At 34.0% G+C, this 18963-nt stretch overlaps 1 protein-coding gene across 1 annotated transcript in view; it reads right to left on the bottom strand.

Moving 5' to 3' along the window:
• Nucleotides 1-18963, bottom strand: part of Naalad2 (N-acetylated alpha-linked acidic dipeptidase 2) — a 44471-nt gene that overhangs the window by 9188 nt on the left and 16320 nt on the right. Inside the window, exons 6-15 of the mRNA XM_047519062.1 lie at nt 17965-18151; nt 13100-13193; nt 12033-12131; nt 9226-9311; nt 8846-8965; nt 8657-8739; nt 5982-6045; nt 4995-5062; nt 4038-4129; nt 1540-1630 (exon numbers count right to left, since the gene is read on the bottom strand). Of these exons, the coding sequence (XP_047375018.1) occupies nt 1540-1630; nt 4038-4129; nt 4995-5062; nt 5982-6045; nt 8657-8739; nt 8846-8965; nt 9226-9311; nt 12033-12131; nt 13100-13193; nt 17965-18151 (984 nt within the window). The remainder of the gene's footprint in view (nt 1-1539; nt 1631-4037; nt 4130-4994; nt 5063-5981; nt 6046-8656; nt 8740-8845; nt 8966-9225; nt 9312-12032; nt 12132-13099; nt 13194-17964; nt 18152-18963) is intronic.

Here is an 18963-nt window from a genome sequence, read left to right as displayed (position 1 = left end):
TTAATTTTAAAACTGTATCTTTACATGTTTACATTTCTCTCTACTGCAAGTAACACCATGTGTCCTTAAGTGTTTATGTGTATAGGTTTTGATAAATACTAACTTTTTAAGCAAATTTATATATATACATAAATATCATGGCAATAAATGATAAAACAGACTATTATGTAAAGATATTTTATGTATTCATGACACACCTAACCTTTGCACATTTTTTCAAATTGTATTGAATCTCCAGAAAAATATCTGCACATAAATGGACCCATGCAGTTCAAACCCATGCTGTTCAAGGGTCTATTATATTAAGTATAAGGAGTATTAGTACACAGAGTTTATGTATCTATTTTCAAATATTCTGGAATTTGTTTTAGCTTAATTTTTGTTCTCATTTGTATTTTGGATAGTCAACTTTACAATTGATATGTATTATAAATATACAAGATGTTGGTGTGTTGCACTTTTGATTTAAATTGATCAAAAAGTGTGAAAAATCTGTTTACTGATATAATCTTCAATGTAATTAGTGGCTTAATTTATAACACAGACAAGGCAATATGGTATATTAACTATATCCAAGTATTTTCACATTATCCACATGCTTGGGTGATGACTAGACACTCCAGAACAGAAGAGGATTAAGTTAATAATTCAGAAAAACTTGCTATCCTTTATCCAGAAACCCTGGACTCATGATAGTAGGAGTGGGAATATGAAGAGGGGCTACTGACAATAGATAATCCTACTATACCTCTCAAACAAAATATGTCCTCCAACTACATTTTTTTCTCAGGAAAAGACTATCAGAGCCTACAAGACTAGGCTAGGAAAAAAAAAAAAAAAGACTAGGCTAGGAAATAAAATTTTTGCAACTAATCCTTCATCAAGAAAAGGATATAAATTACTTAGTACTGATAACCATCTGACATTACTCTGTGAACTGCCATTTCAGTGAATAACCTGGGAGTGAAATACTCACAAAATAACTCAAATTACTTCCTGTTTTATCTAAAGGAGCAGGCAGTCTGTCTGCATCCCTGGAACTCTTCCCAGGTCATATGTCCATCTGGTGCCCAAGGTCAAACAACTCAGAAAACAGTTCCTCACCAAAGAAAGGTGGTTACAGTGCTGCTGTGGTTTAGATCTGAAATGTTCCCCAAAGTACCATGAGTTAAAGGTTTGGTCCTCAGGTTTGCACTGCTAGAAGGTAGCAGAACCTTGAAGAAATAGGCCTGGTGAGAGGTCTTAGGCCTGTGGGACCTGGTTCCCTGGAAGGGATAGTGGCAATACAGCTTATTCCTATTTCCCTCTTTGCTTCCCAGCTGCATATAGGTCAGCAGCTTTCCTGCACCATCTGTTCCCCACCACATGTGCTGCCTCAACCAGTCCCAAAAGCAATGGGGCCACTGACCATGGACAGAAATCTCCCAAATGCTGAGCCCACATAGCCTCTCTTTATGAGTTGCTCACTGCACACATTTGTTACAGTAATGGAAAACTGACTAACATAAATGCTATATTCAAAATAATAAAATGGCTTACCCTATTCTTGGTGTAACGAGCTCTGCCTGAAGCAATTCCAAGCCTCTGAAAATAAGCTTCAAAATCACTTCCAGATCCCAACTTGTTGATTCTAGATGTAGAATATGGATAAGTAAATAAATAAGAACACATACATGCATGAATATATAGATAGATAACACAAAGTTAAATAGATGGAACAATGAATCTTGCTCCCAAAGTAGCAAGGAATTACATAATGTATGTACTACAAGGATTAGAACAAAGCTAATAGCCTTCAAGGCAATTTTTCCTACCATTCACTGGAAAGTTACTGTGATAAATTTATAAATCTGCATTGAAGACAACCAGAGATGGGCAATGTCACCAGAACTTGCAGCCTAGTTATGATGCTGTCTTCCATATTTCAGCATTTAAGAAAAATGGAAAGCAATGAAGCTATGGGCCCTACCTCAGAGAACTATAGTCTAATAAAGTCTGCCACAAGGAAATCTATATTTAAGGTCATGAAGAATCTAAGTGTGCCTCATTTCATTCCAGAAACAAATCTATTTACAATATGTTTTTTTACATATAATTATAACCACTGTACATATACTTATGTAATGTAATGACATACAGATTTTTGTGAAATAATGGTGAGTCAATAAAGCGGAATGTGATATTATATTTGCATTAAGAACTGTGCCTAATAGAAGAAAAAGTAGGCCCAAATCTTTACTATTTCAGCTTAGGATCTTACTTCCTTAACAAGACTCCTGAAGTGCAAGAAATAAAATCAAGAATCAACATGTGGGATGGATTCAAACTAAAAAGCTTCTTCTCAGCAAAGAAAACAACAATGTGAAGAGAGAGCCTACAGATTGGGAGAAAATTTTTACCACATGCACCTCAAATAGAAAATTAATCTCCAGGATATATAAAAAACTCAACAAACTTAACACCAAATAAACAAAAAACCCAGACAATATATGAGTTAAGTAACTGAACAGGCACTTCACAGAAGAAGAAATACCATTGATCAACGAACATTTGTAAAAACATTCAACATCTCTAGCAATTAGAGAAATGCAAATCATAACTACTCTAAGATTTCATCTCACTCCTGTCAGAACGGCAATTATCAAGAATACAAGCAACAATAAGTGTTGGTGAGGATGTGGGGAAAAGGTGCACTCTTAAATTGCTGGTGGGCTTGCAAATTGGTGCAACCACTCTGGAAAGCAGTATGGAGATTCCTCAGAAAACTTGAAATGGAACCACCATTTGACCCAGTTATCTCACTCCTGGGCTTATACTAAAAGGACTTAAAATCAGCGTACTACTGTGACACAGCCACATCAATGTTTACAGCAGCCCAACTCACAATAGCTAAACTATGGAACCAACACTGATGCCCTTCAACAGATGAATGGATAAAGAATATGTGATATACACACATACACACACACGCACACACACTGGAATATTACTCAGTCTTAAAGAAGGAAATGATGGCATTTGCCAGTATGTATTTTCAAACTATTAAGTTATTAGATGTGTTTTGAGATTGAAGACTTGGATGTTCTTAAAATATCTTTTGGCCAGGCACGGTGGCACATGCCTGTAATACTAGCAGTTTAGGAGGCTGAGGCAAGAGAATCATGAGTTCAAAGTGAGTCATAGCAATTTAGCGAGGCTTTTAGCAACTCAGTGAAACCCTGTCTCTAATAAAATATGAAAAAAAGGGCTGGGGATGTGGCTCAGTGGTTGAGCACCCCTAGATTCAATCCCCAGGAACTATATATATATATATATATATATATATATATATATATATATATATTTATTTATACATATATGTGTGTGTATATATTTATACATATGTGTGTGTGTGTGTATCTTTTGTACTCTACTCTTTGTGTTGAACAAACGTGAAACTTATGATAGAAACATATTTAAATTTTCACAAGACTGATTTGGAATATGAATGAGGCTATTAACTTCTCCCTTCATTTGCTAGTATTAGAAATAGCATTATAGAAATCAAATGAATATAAATAAATTCAAGGAAGCTGCTGTTGCATGAATGAAAAGTAGAAAAATTAAAATCTAAATTGATTACAGGTCAACACAATTTGGTGGTTACTAACAATGCCTTTTAGTACATTTACAAGCAAAAAGTCCATTATTAGTTTTTCTTCCCTTCATCAATATTGTGGGAAGTTATAATTTTATTAGTATATCTTCTACCCATCTGAATGAAATTTTATATAGGAATACCAAATAGTGACTAATAATAGAGCAAAAACAATTTGCCTAAAAATTTGCAAAAACTACATCCATTTGTGCTCTACTATAGGTTAAAAAACTTGATTGTGCTGGCTGATTAGCAGAACAAAACCTGGCAGAAGACTTCTTTATCAACTTCCCTACAATTATTGATGATACATCTAAGGATTATATGTTTGGGGACACAAAGGGCAAAGGGGAATTCAAAATTTATTCTATGGTAGAAAGGATGCTTATAAGTGATTTACCTAGGAAAACCTTTATTTTCAAGTGAAGGGTCTTTTTCCAACCAACTTTCATAAAGTGATTTATTCTCAAAACCATCATCTGGGCTAGGAATCTAGAAAGATAATCAAATACTGGCGATTAGGAAGAGAAACAACTAAATTTATTCCATTATAAAACTACATATTTGCCGGGCATGGTGACATGTGTCTGTAATCCTAGTGGCTTGGGAGGCTGAGGCAGAAGGATTGCACGTTCAAAGCTAAGCTCAGCAACTTAGCGGTAAGCAACTCAGTGAGTCCCTGTCTCTAAATAAAATTTAAAAAGGGCTGGAAATGTGACTCAATGGTTGAGTGCCCTTGGGGTTCAATCCCTAGTACAAAAGTCCTCAGCTAAGAAACAATCTGGGTGCCAGGTGCAGAGATATTTCTGCAGTTCCAGCTTCTGGAGAGGCTGAGGCAAGAAGACTCCTAAGCCCAGGAGTTCAAGACCAGCCTGGGCAAAATGGTGAGTCTGTGTCTTCTCTAGTTTTTGAAATCTTCAGATTTGGAGGTCTTGTACTTTTATCATTGCTGCTGCCAAACTTCATCTTATGAGACCTGACAAAGTAACCACCCAAAGAACATTTGTTGTATGAAAGGAGTTGCTGGGAAACACAATTTTTGAACCCAAGGTTTTTCTATTACAGCTCAATGTTATTTTCACTGTAACAAAATGCCTTGTCAGATTAATATTGGACCCACTATACATTATAAGTATGTACATAATTAATAATAGGCACTATTATTAGAGCAAAGAGACTGGAAATACTATCTTCACATAGTAAATTTCATAATAAAAGTTTTGTTTTTATTTGTTATTTGTATGAGTTACCCAAATTCTGTCACCAGCTTAAAATTAAATGCCACTAAATTCAGGGAAAAAAAATGTTAAGCATTTATCCATTCATCAGCAAACATAGTAAGACAGATCTTATATACCTCTTTTGTCAGTTTATACATCAACTGGTAAAGAAGGGGTGTACAGTCAACTCTGAGAGTATAATTGCCTGAAAAATAAATAAAACTACTATTTCATGCTTCCAAATGAAATTCCAATTGTGCTTAATTTTAACATTTTTTTTGATTTTAAAAAAGATATAACAGTCTTTAAATCAAATACATCATTCCCATGGAATAAGATGGGGTGGAAATTTTTCTCCAGGAGTGGGACAATCTGCCATACATATTTTGGGTTGAAAAGGAGCAGATGGCCTCAGGTGGCTGAGGTAACTTCTCACACTAGTCAGACCTCATCCTTATGGTAGCATCTCTCAGGGACTTAGGCAAAGGCAGTTTAAGACTACTGAATTCACTCTGTATTCATTCATTTAATTCAAGAGTGTGTATCAAGATATCAGAGTATGTATATATGCTTTGACTTTCATCTAGAAAAATTAAAATTCAACAAAAGCCTAGCAACATATATATGTCAAATTCAAAAGGAAGTAGTTTGTTCATATTTCAATAAATACAGAAAATATTCCTTTATTTTTTAGTTTTCAATAAACTGTTTTACTATAGGAAATACATCTCTATGAAATATTATGTAAATATTAATAGAGGAATATTTCTATGTGAAAAATTCTATAAAATAGCCAAATTTCTTTAATATTTCCATAGCAAAACATGGTTACTACTAGAGTTTTCAGTAGTAGCCCAAGATAGACAAATGGTAAATATAGCAAAGAAAAGAGGAGCAATAGGTTAGTTATGATTTCTAATAATTGATATGAATCATTATTTTCTCTGTGGTAAAATTAGAAAATTAAGTTTTTACTGAGAAATCTCCTAGGAACAGAATATCTGAGATAGATAATAAGTTGGAATTTATAGACTTAAAGGATATATAGCGCATATTAACTATAAAGGAAAATTAAGTAAAATTTACTTTCTGAATGTTCTACTTCAAAATGGAATAAAATTTACCTTCTATAGATGAATCTGAGTTGATATAAGCAATACTTCTCTCCTGGAGTATTTTTGCATTCTCCTACAGTTGAAGCAAAGTTGTTAATTCACAGTATTTACTATTATGAAAATATAAACAAAATAAGCAAAATAGTTTTGTGGAAGAGCAAGTTGCAAATATCTTTATGAACCAAATACTTACACCTGCCTGTGACCATAGATTCTGAGAAAATGTTGATAATTGGTTGTTTTAAAACATGAATGCAATTAAAACAAGAAAGAAGATTATTATGAATCAGTAGCTACTATATATAGTAAGAGCAGAGAGCCCCAAAGGAAAAAAACATTTTCAAAATGTGGTTCTTTGATTCCCTGAATCAATATATGCAGGGATGAGGCTCCCAGATTCTGGGGTCCCAGCCCAGATCTAACAAATCAGAAATGCTTGAAGTGAGGCCTGAAAATTTGTATCATCAGGTATCACTAAGGATGGATCCTCACTCTCATTGAGATTCACATAAAGTTACTATTTTAAAAGTGCAAACCAGAAAATTTCCATTGTGTTTATGAAAATATGAAGAATTGAAAACCAAAAAAGGACAGAGAAAAAAATAGGTTGAAAGAAGGAGACTCAGGTTAGAATAAAAATTAGACTGTCATACACAAACATATATGCAGATCTCATAAAGCTGAAGTAGTCACAGACAGATGGGAGCAGGCTGAGAGAGCCCTTTACCTCCCTTTCCATCTTGCTTCTTCATGAGAACAAGTTATAGTAAAACATTTAAAGCTTGTGTATCTATGATGCAAATAACTGGCACCTCTTTGCTCTTGCCTGCAAAGGGAAAAATGATAGTTGTCTTTTCATTACAGAGAATATAGTCAGAACTTCCATTTTAACAGATTTATAGTGGAAATAAAGAAGATTGCTGTATTTATAGAAATTAAGTATGCTATTGAATAAAATAAAGAATCTGGTGGAAAACTGGAACGAGTATTGTTTCTTAACTGCCATATATGAAAGTTAATGCAAAGCACATTTATCACATTATACATTAAATATCTTTTATCTTCACTTTGACCTTCTAAAATTAAAGGAACAGACACATGTATATATATGTAAATATTATATATGTAAATATACATATATATCTCACAGGAAGTTCAAAAAATAAATTATCTTAATATTTGATTCATCTAAAGTAATGTTCTTTTTCCAACTTCCTTTCAGAATACTAATGTAAAAATTAAAATCTACAACATAAATATGACCAACAAAGGATATAAGACAAGTACCTATGAGCATGATTGTGCTCTTATATTTATTTGATTTGTATTATTCTTATAATTTTAAAATAATGTAAGAGGAAATGAGTCAAGAGGAAGGAATTTTTTAAACTAAACATAATGGCAAGACACATATGCATGCTTTATAAAACTATAAAATCTGAACTGACAAAAGACAAATACATGGTGGAAGGAAAGCAAGTACTTACAGAGGCATCTAAATTGATAAAAATGAATGAGATTACCTTAAACTTTCGAGAACTTAGAGATTACTCGATAGGGAGGCAGAGGGAAGAAATGAAAAAAAGGAACCTAAGACACTTGAAGAATTCAGAACTAGTAACAAATGAAAATGTGTTGGGACTAATGACACGTTAACTAACTCAGGCTGACTCCTTACTCCCTGGCAAGTGAGCAAGATCAAGGCCTCAAAGGCGGTTTCAATAGTTAATGACAATAAATCGGACCACCGTCAGGGATTGGTTAACAACAGTTCTGCGAACGTGATCAGCTTGTGCTTGCCATACAGTCCAATGGGACTCTCACCCTGCATGAACCCCCCCTGCCTTGCTGACCTTTAAGCTGATTGGTTCCCGCCTAGCCCCCACCCTACATAAAAGCTGTGTGACTTCCTCAATAAACGAGTTCCTGCTGTGACGGGTCTCCCTGATGAGTCTGATTGTCCTACGCTTGGAGGACTGGGAGTGGGTGGTCAGTTGGCCCTACCTATCCCGATCTGACCTTGTTGGGGAGTGTCCCCTTCCCTTGTCGCTGGTCGAGAAGGGCAAGGGGGCTTAAGACCCCGACAAAAATGAACCATCTCTGAAGGAAAAAAAATGTCCTGTGATTCTACACAGTATTAATTTACTATACAAATTCAATACAAAATTATCCTTTTATACATATATATATATCTTAACATATATATGTATATATGTTATAAAAGGCAAAATGTAAGTATGGTTGTAATTTTATATGGAATTTGTAAATGTGAAATGATATCAGAGTATAATCATTTTAATAAAATAAACTTTCCCAGAAGACCTCCAAGGACACTTTAAAAATTTGAAAATTAGTTCAAGGATCTGAATCAGTTTTTAAATGATTGAATTCACATGTAAAAAATGCTTGCTAATGTTGAGTTTATTGATTTTATTTTCACAAAATAAATACAAATGGAAACTAAAATATTGACAATGAATAGAATTTGTTTGCAGACTAAGAGGCTATTCTGTTTTACCAAAGTAATAAGAAAGTAAAAACAAATTCTGTTTCTTAAATTCTATTGAATCATTTTTCAAATTAAAACCATATTAGGTAGTGGAATCTAGCAGTGCTCATCCTGAGATATATATTTGTTCTCTGTTGATCAAAAAAATAACAAGAACCTTGACCTTCATATTTACCTCAGCCCATTCTGTAGAACCCAGCAATCCAAATTCTTCTGCATCCCAACTGGCAAAAATGATAGTTCTCCTAGGTCTCCAGCCTGTAATCATTGTTAACATACAAAGTTAGGTACACCTGCCGAGGAATAAAAGAAATTTAAGGAAGTCACGTTCTCTTATCACCTAGCATATTCTCTTATTACTTACCTCTACTTATCAGTTTTCCAAAACTCTGAGCAATTTCTTGCAAAACAGCAGTCCCAGTGGTTGGGTCAATACCTCCAAAAACCCAAGAGTCACGGTGACCTCCCAGAATAACATACCTGTCTGGAAAAGAAAGTGTTCAAAAGAACAACTCTGAATACATTATAAATATTTGTAATGTATGTCTTTAAATTAAACTTCCTTCTGCTTGAGTTTCCCCCATAAAAAGTAATCAGCAAAAAGTTAACTTTTAGTTGTACAATTTTCCCCAAATTTAGTAGTTGCAAAAAAGGCAGAAAAATATCAATTGTTGACTGAAATTTATATTTTCTTACTCTTAGTCTTTGTAAAAACAAACTGCTTAAAAGAACTTGATGACTCACCAGGTTCTACAGATCCTCTGATCGTTCCAATTACATTGTAAATCCTTGTAATTTTGTTGGTATTATGAACATGCATTCTAACTTTCCTAGAATTTCAAAAGGAAAAATTACTTCATATAGAGTATTATATTTACAGTTTTCTTCCAACATTTTATTATGAAAAATCACAAAACTACAGAAAATTGTACAAGAGGACAATGAATTTTCATGTATATCTCACCTAAATTCAAGAATCATTAATATTGAATGCTTTGTAAGGAAGTTGCAGACATTGTGACAATTTACACCTAAGTATTTAAGCATGCAATTTGAAGTCAGTTTTTAAGAACTGATAATATCTATATTCTTCCTTCTCAGAGCTTTATTATAAACACTTGTTTACAATTCTAAGTAGTCTATTAAGTATCTTGGGCATTTATTCAAAAAGGTTTAAATACATCCTATTTTAATGAAGACAGCCCATTATTAATAAATGGAGGAAACATAAGCCAATTATTTGAACATTTGTCTTTACAATCTATGATGGTGGTCCCCTAAGATTATAACGGAACTGAAAAATCCCTATAGTTTAGTAACATTATAGTTGCTGTAATGTTACATAGTAGTCATGTATTTGTGAAGATGCTGCTGTAAACCAACCTACTACACTGCCAGCCATATAAAAGTGTAGTATGTACAATTATGTATAGTATATAATACCATTTTCATCAGTAATTTATAGTGTATACCTTCTATTTATTAAAAATAAATTTATTATAAAATAATATGCCATGTTACACTGGCAGAGCCTCATACATCTTATGTTTAATGCATCTTTTGATGACATCAGAAGACGATGGCAGATGACTAATATATACCATCTAAGTTTCTGTAAGTACATTCTCTAATGTTCTAGCAATAATGAAATTGCTAATGATTCATTTTTCAGAGCATATCCCCATATTAAGTGATGTATGACTTTATTAATTATATTAACTCCTACTGTTCAATAACTTTCTTCAAGACTATGAAAGTAGTCTATAGGTACAGAGTTGAAGAACTACCTGAGTCCTGCCTGTGAGAACCATGATAAATTCTACTCTTGAATTACAACTTGTGAAGCTCCTGCTAAAATGCACAACTACATAATGAAACTTTTCCAGACTCTCACTGTTGATTTTAATTTGGGCCAGGTTTTTAAATAGTCATTCATGAATATAAACTAACCAAATTAGAAAACAAGGGAAAATACAATCAAGCTCAACAGACAGAAAAAAAAAAAACATGTTTCATAAATCAAGAATGACACAGGAAAATGTTGAGTCACTTTTACACAAAAGAACAAAATAAGTCTTTATTTATTCTGGGAATGAAATGAAGGAACCCAGTTCCTTCATTTGTGATTATTTTTAAATGGAAGAACAATGAAGCTGCCAAAACCTGTATGTTGTTAAGTGCAGATTCTGTCTCCCACCAAATTATAGTGTGTTTCAGAATGCACAATTAATCCACATGCAACATTCAACAAAAAAGTACCTTGGAGAGAAAACTATTGAATGGTTTTAACATTTAAGTCATTAAGTAAAATGTTCATTTTTGCTACTGAGAAATAAAAATTAATAACAGAGAGTTGTGGTGTAGGTCAATGGTACAGCATGTGCTTAGTATGAGCAAGATCCTGGGTTCAATAACCACCACCAAAAATGATTGATGATGATGATGATGATGATGATGATGATGATGATGATAGAAATACAGAAACATTGTTTAGCTAAATGTTTCTGAAGTTCCTATTAAGGAAGGAAATTGAATTTCTAGTACTTTAACAGTTTGGAAATACAAAGAATTTAAAAAACTAAAAAAAACACACTCACACCAGGTGTTGTGTGTGGATCATTCCTGTAATCCCAATGACTTCAAAACAAGCCTCAGCAATTTAGCAAGGCCCTAAGCAACTTACTGAGACCCTGTCTCAAAAATCAAAAAAATTAAAACGGCTGGGAATGTGGCTCAGTGATTTAGTGCCCCTGGGTTGAATCCCTATCCCTGATACCAAACAAACAAACAAACAAAAAGAGAGCAAACTTATCTTGCAGTGCCATTCCACAAACTCTCTTCAAACTGACTCTGTAGCTAGCATTTTCTGCCTGCCTTGACCCACTGGGAAATTTTTATTCTTTCTGTAGACCTAACTCAGTAGATACATTCCCACAATCCTTCCTCCTCTACAATAATGCTTTCGTGTGTTAAAAATAACAAGTCTATTGATCTTTACAGTAGCTACATGATGAATTCATTTTAACTCATTTAACACACAGCATACAACTAAAGATTGTTGGCTCCTTTCTCTGTTCTCCTATATTCTCTCCCTTAGCTTAAACTAATGTTTCACATACATATATAGCATTTTGAAAGTTATTGAAAAAATTGTTTCTAAAACTTTAAGTGAAAAGAAAAGTTTAAAAAATTATTACTTGAAATGTTAAGTCTAAAATTCAAATATAGTAATTTGATGAGACTCTGAAACTAATTTTGGAATATCACTCCAAGAATTCAATGGTGGGGCTAGGGATGTGGCTCAGTCTTAGAATACTTGTCTAGCATGTGTGAAGCCCTGGGTTCAATCCCTAGCTCTGCAGGGGGGGGAAAAAAAAAGAATTCAATGGTTCATTCTGTAAGTACTTTTTAAGTGATATAAAATGAGAAAATTTTCACTAGTGACAATGAGGAAAAGAGATAAGCAAAAACTGCCTAATGGAACACTTATCTTCACATGTTTCCACTGAAATATAAAACTTTTCCAAGTTATGAAAGTAATACAAAATTACCTGAAAGACTCATTCCCAGTAAAGCCAGGTCCAATATTGTAACCCACATTGAGAGCTCCCTTCCAATTCTCACCTGGTGGAGCAGTTCCTCCCAAGTGGCTATCAAGAGAGAATGAGATGACAGAAAAAGGCTGAGTATCACACTTTCCAAGAAAAAATCAAATTCATACTGAGATATTTCACTCTATAACTAGGAACTCTTTATTGACCAGGTTGACAAAATCCCTTTCATTTTCTATCTGGGGAGCTTTTATTCTAGTGAGACAGCTGTAACTGGTACGAATAAGTAAAATACGCAATAATATTTTAGTGCTAAGAGCTGAGGAGGAAAAGCATAGAATATTGAAGGCACATGGGAAGTAAGAATCTCCTCATCCTTTATCTTATTTATGTGGGGAAACAGTAAGTCCAAGAAATTCAACATTAGAAAATTCATAACTGTGCTAGGAAGAAATTAATTTGTAAAGAAGCTGTCAACTATAGAGTGGGTACCCATAAAGAGATCTTAAAGATGTTCTGGTAGAAACATTGAAACAATGGAAGTTGGGAGACATGTAAAGAAACTTCAGTATTCAGAATACAGTAACCATAAACATGAATTGGCATTTACCATATTCTGAACACTGTGCTAACTAGTATAAATGAATGACAACTCCATCAGGGAGAAACATTACAGTCCTTGTTTTATAAATAAGAAAACTGAATCAGAGAATAAACAACTGGTGAAAGATCATACATCTAGTAAGTGGTGAGCATGATCATATTTTTGAACTATAGAGCAGGTATAAGTAAATATTTATTGAAAATATAAAGAAACCCAAATACTTGAAAACAAATCTCAAACAAGTATTTATTTTTTACCTTTAAACACAGTTTTGCATTTAAGAATTTCATTTCTAGCAACCAGAGCAATGTTTTATTATTTTCTAGTCACTAAACTGCTCCTGCTGCAGAATAGAAAGTTTCATCATTCCTACTTAAGGAGTTATTTTGATACAAGACTTTACTTTTAACATAATTGAGTTGGCAAAATATCTTCCTCTCATATACAACTAGAAAAACTATACCGTAATAATATTTCTGCATCATTATATCCAATAGGATGTACAGGTATTTTTGGGATTCCCACTCCTTCTTCAACATTTAGTCTGAAGGTATACTCTGCAAAATCAAGTATGTAAATGAAAACAATTGAAGAATCTGAGCAAGAAATATGTAGGAAAATCTTGTGTTATGATATGTCTTTGCTATACATTTTGTTTTTTCAGTACCAATTGGGGATTCAACCCAGGGCTTGACCCCTGCTAGGTCAGTGCTTTACCACTGAGGTATATCCCCAACATTTTTCTCATTTTATTTTGAGACAAGGTCTTGCTAAGTTTCCCAGGTTAGCCTCAAACTTTCAAACCTCCTGAGTAGCTGGGAGTATAGCATGTACCACTATGACCAGCCAAATTTGCTAGACATTTGCAATTATATAAAAATTAAAAGTCCCCCCAAAATAAAAACAATTGTTTTCCTGTGGCCTATCAGGTCCAAAAGTAAGATTTAAGTTGTTAACATCTTAAGGAAAAACTAACGACAGGGATTATAGATACTCAATTTTGTTTTTACCTTTCACCTAATTCTCTTTAATGTTACAAGATTTTTTAAATTTCCTCAAGGATATTTTGAATCTTTCTTTGAGAAGTTTCAGTTAACCAGATGCCTAGAAAATGTCTCAGATTCTAAAACTAGAAATAATTGGGGAAAAATAGTATTTATATAAGGTCTTGGGAATTAATGATCAATATTTGATTCAAACAGTAATTCAAAATTCTCTTCAAAGGCAGATGGAAAAGTATTGCCAGACTTAAAATCTCATAAGAATGGTTGACTTTCAGTCAAGAAAGAAAAAATATCTGAAACAAAGTAAAAATGACAAAATAGATGAAATATTTTTGCCAAACAACTATTTCTTATTATGTAGGTACCTTTACAATTGACTGTTCAAACAAAAAATTTAACAATACATTTAGAAAGTCCGTAAATATATGAATTGAATAGCAGTATGTATTAACTTGACCAAATTGACATTTATAGAATACTCCACTCCTTTTTTTACAAGTGAATATAAAATATGTATTGGATGGACTATATTCTGGATCATAAAACATATCTCAGTACCCATAAAATCATACAAATTATGTTCTCTGACCACAGTGGAATTAGAAACCAACATTAGAAAGACACTTGGAAAACACCTGAATATTTGAAAATTAAATAACACAATTATAAATAATCTATAAGTCAAAGTAGAAATGCAAAGAGACATGATAAAGTATTTGGAACTGAATAAAAATAAAAATAATATAACAAAAATTGTAGAGGACAGATAAAGCAGTGCTTTGTAGAATAATGGCACTAAAACACTTATCTTTAGAAAAGGAATATTTTCAAACAAATGAAATCAGATTCCACCTTAAGAGCTAGAAAAAGAAGAAAAATGAAAGTTAAAACAACAGGATAAAGGAAAAAAGTCAGACTATATCTAAAAATATATGAATCAAACACAAAATAATGGAAATAAAAAATGAGACACAAAGCTGATTCTTTGAGAAGATCCAGAAAACTGAAAAATCTAACAAGAAAGATAATGAACCAAAGGGACAAACATAAATTGCTAATGAAAAAATAAAGGAGAGAATATCATTATGAACTTGATAGACAAAATAATGAGTATTATGAACAATTTTACACCCATATGTTTGATAATTTTGATGAACAAAATCCTTGAAATAAATTACCATGTCATTCAAGACTAAATAGATAACCTGAACAGTCATATGTCTATTACAAAAATTCAACTGGTAGTTAAAATAGAAAAAATTTCTACATATGAAACTTCAGGTCCAAATGAATTACTTGGGAATTCTATCCTAACCCCTGTAGACAAAATTTAACCAGTTCTATATAAATTCACACAGAAAAATGAAAAAATTGTAATAGTCCCCCCATTCCAAAATGACAATATTACAAAAAAATTTACAGACCACTTTAGATTATGATCATAAACAAAATATCCTCAAGAAAAATTTAGCACACGTGAAATAATATATAAAATCAAAATACATTGTGACCAAGTAGTTTATACCAGGATGGTAGGGTTGGATTAACGTTTAAAAAAAAATAGTATACTTCAACAAAGGCAATACAACATAAGATTATCTCAATATACAAAGAAAAAGTATTTAACAAAATCCAATATGGGTTACTGACAAAAATGCTAAGTACAATAGAATAGAAGTGACCTCCTTCAGTTCAACAAAAATGTTCATAAAAAACCTAGAGCTAGCATCATGTTAAACAGAGAGTTGGCCATGTGTATACCTGTAATTCCAGTCACTGGGGAAGCCGAGGAATAAGAATAGAAGTTCAAGGCCAGCCTGGGCAATTTAGCAAAACCCTGCCTCAAATTAAAATTTTACAAAAGGGTTCAGCAAGCAGCTCAGTGATAGAGTCACTGACTAGCATGTGAGAGGTCCTCAGTTCAATTCCAAAAAATTCTGTTACCGGAGAAAGACTGAATGATTTCCCTGTTGGAACAAAAACAAAACAAGGAGGTCTACTCTAACAACTCTGTTCCACCTGGACTGAAGGTGCTTGCTGGTCAGTATAATAAGGCAAGAAAAAGAAATGAAACACATACCGAATAAAAGCAAAGAAAACTCTTTTTATTTGCAAAATTAATCATCTATGTAAAAATGCTAATGGAATTTACAAAAAACTTAGAAATAACTGGTGAACTTAACAAGTTTAATGCATTTTAAAATGCATTAATGGGTTAATGCATTTTTTCAAGAAATACAATTTCATTACTATTTATTAGTAATGAACAATAAGACTTGAGATTTAAAAAGTAATTCATGATAGTACAAAACGATGAAATGCTTATGAACAAATCTACAAGATGTTCATGGTCCATACTACAATGGTTAATTTGAATTGTTACCTTGATTGGATTAAGAGATGCCAATGATTAAGAGGCTTCTGGGTGTGTCAATGAGGTGTGTCTAGGAATGATTGGAATATGGAATAGTGAACTGAAGTGGAGACCTTCCCTAAGTATGGGCAGCACCACCCAACAATGGTGGATTGAATGGAATACAAGTTGGAAGAACAAAGAAGCAGATGTAGATGCAAGCTTGACTCTTCTTGAATGGGTTCTTGATTGCTGCTTTGATCGTCCAAGGAGATCAGACTCTTGCTTCTTCACTTTTCCAAAGTGGAATCTGCCAGTGATTCTCTAGGGAGTTTCCAGAAGCCTTGGTCTCAGACTATGGTAGCTGTTGATACTGTTGATCCTTTTATTTCTGGGGCCTCTAATTCTTGGATTGTGCAGTTACTGGTTCTTCCAACTCTCTAGCCTGCAGATGGCCATTGTAGACTATCCAGCTTCAGTCATGTAAGCCAATCTAATAAATCCCCTTTTATAATCATACTTTCTATTGATTCCATTCCTCTAGAAACCCTGACTAATATACATACAGTGAAACTATAAAACATTGCTGAGAGAAATTAAATAGTAAAGAGTTGTACCTTTTTCACGTACCAAAAGATTTAAAAGTTCTATACATTTTCCTCAATCTCAAACTTGCAGAAAAAAAGAAATCTTGCAAAATCTCTAATTTCTGGGAAATTAGAAACACAGCTCTAAAATTCACCCAGAAAGAACAAAGAATTGACCATACTTTAAAAAGTAAGAGTTGTAACTTAGAGGACTTACATGCCTATTAAAATCCAGAACTAAAAGACATTGTCATATAACTGTTGGCAAGGATGTAGGAACTGTGTCATTTATTAGAATACAAAGTGGACCAGCCCCTTTGGAAATTCAATTTGAAAATCTCTTAATAAGTTAAATATCCATTTACCATCTTATTCAACCATTCTACTTCCAAATATTTACCCAAGAGAAATAAAAGTATACATACTTACAAATACTTATAAAATTGTTCATAGCACTTTTATGTGCCAAAGTTTCTAAATTGAAATAATCCATATGTCCATCAACAAGTAAATGAGTAAACAAACTATGGTATAGGCAGACAAGACAATAATAGTCAGAAACTATTGACAGAAATGCCAACATGAACGGATCTCAAACTAATTATGCTGAGAAAAAACAGATCCATTGTTGCCTAGGCATTGGTATTGAAAAGGAAAGAAGAGTAGATAGGAAGGGACTACACAGAGATGGGAGGAGTTTTAGGGGTAATAGATTTGTGAAGATACCTTTTCAAATTTTACATTTAAAATGACAGTGATAAAAAACCCTTATTTGTATTTCTTGAAATTAGAAGTGTGATCTAAAGTAATATACAACCCTTGGAAAACTTAGAAAACTCTAAATCCTAGTTAGTTAAGAGGAATATTACTTTTGGTATAAGAAGCAACATTTCTGAAAATCTTCACTAGTATATGTAGAAGAAGAATACCAACTGAATGTCCCCTTCCCATACCTACACTTTATGAGAATTTAAACCTAAAAATAATACAAAGGCCATGCCGACTGGCACATTCCTGTAATTGCAGTAGCTCAGGAGGCTGAGGCCGTAGGGGTGCAAGTTTGAGGTCAGTATCAGTAACTTAGGCCCTAACTAACTTATTCAGAACCTGTTTCAAAATAAACAATAAAAACGTGTGGGGATGTAGCTCAGCAATTGAGTGTCCTGGGGTTCAATTCCTAGCACCAAATACATATATACACCAAACATACATACTACAAGGGAAATTATTTTGATTTCTTAGTAGTAATAATTCAAATGATATAAATGCATACATTTTTAGTTTTAATATTATTCTACAAATGCAGACTTTTCTCCCATCTAAAACATGGAGGAATATTTTCGTAAAAATGGTAGACTGATGGGTTCATAGGCTCATCCATTACCTTTAGCTGGATAGCCTGGAGTAAGCGGGTCACCAGCACCATTCAAATTTAATACATTTCCTCTCTGGGCTATAGTTCCAGGAAGGTTCCATCCTTTGGGATATGGCTGTACCCCAGGAGCAAAGTAGTCGGCTGGATCTGAGTATAAGATGATTCCTATGGCTCCTGCTAACATGGCATTTTTAACCTGCAGGAGCAAGGTACAGAAGTGGCATATGACTATTTATATTAATAATGTAAGGAAAGGGGATGCAAGATAGCAGAGTAGAGGGAGACTACATTCCTTGTTGCTCTGTAACTCGGGTTTCAAGCAGACATATCTGTTTCTCTATGAGGAAGTCTTTGCTGCTCATCAATCCCCAGATGTTTACCCCATTTGTCCACTGCGACCACCTGCAGTCTACAGCATATTGACTACTTTTTGAGTGCAGATTGGCCACTGACTGGTGCCTATCATCCTCCATTTGCCCATTTGCCTGCCTCTTGCCTGCCCACCACCTGCCTCTCACCTACTCACCACCCACCGTCTGAAGTCCACCTACTGATTGTTCACCAGTATCCTGCAGACTGACTGCAGACCACCAGCAGATCACTAGCTGCCTGCTGTTGCCTGGAGGTCCACTGTCACAGTACCTGCATGTTTCATTACACATGGCTACCACCATTTTGAGACAACAACCAGAACCTGCAAGACCCCCAGGCAGACTGACTGAGTCCATTCTCCAAGACCCCTCAGTCTGACTGACCACACCCTGTCTCCAGGAACCCTCAACCAGACTGACCACACCCCACCTCCAGGATCCCTGGCTGACCACGCCCATGTCCCAAGCAGCAGCTCCCATTTGCCAACACATTTGGAAGTCAATGTGTACATCTTGGATTATCCTGTAAGCAGAAACTCCCATCTTTAGGTGGGGCAAATCCCATCCTGAGACACCTGCTGGAGACTTGAAGCTCATTGTCAGGTACCTCACATGCATCAGGCTACTGAAGACTGGG

This window comes from Sciurus carolinensis, chromosome 11 (assembly GCF_902686445.1).
Source record: "Sciurus carolinensis chromosome 11, mSciCar1.2, whole genome shotgun sequence".
NCBI classification, from domain to species: Eukaryota; Metazoa; Chordata; class Mammalia; order Rodentia; family Sciuridae; genus Sciurus; species Sciurus carolinensis.
This window is presented reverse-complemented; position numbering and strand designations above follow the sequence as displayed.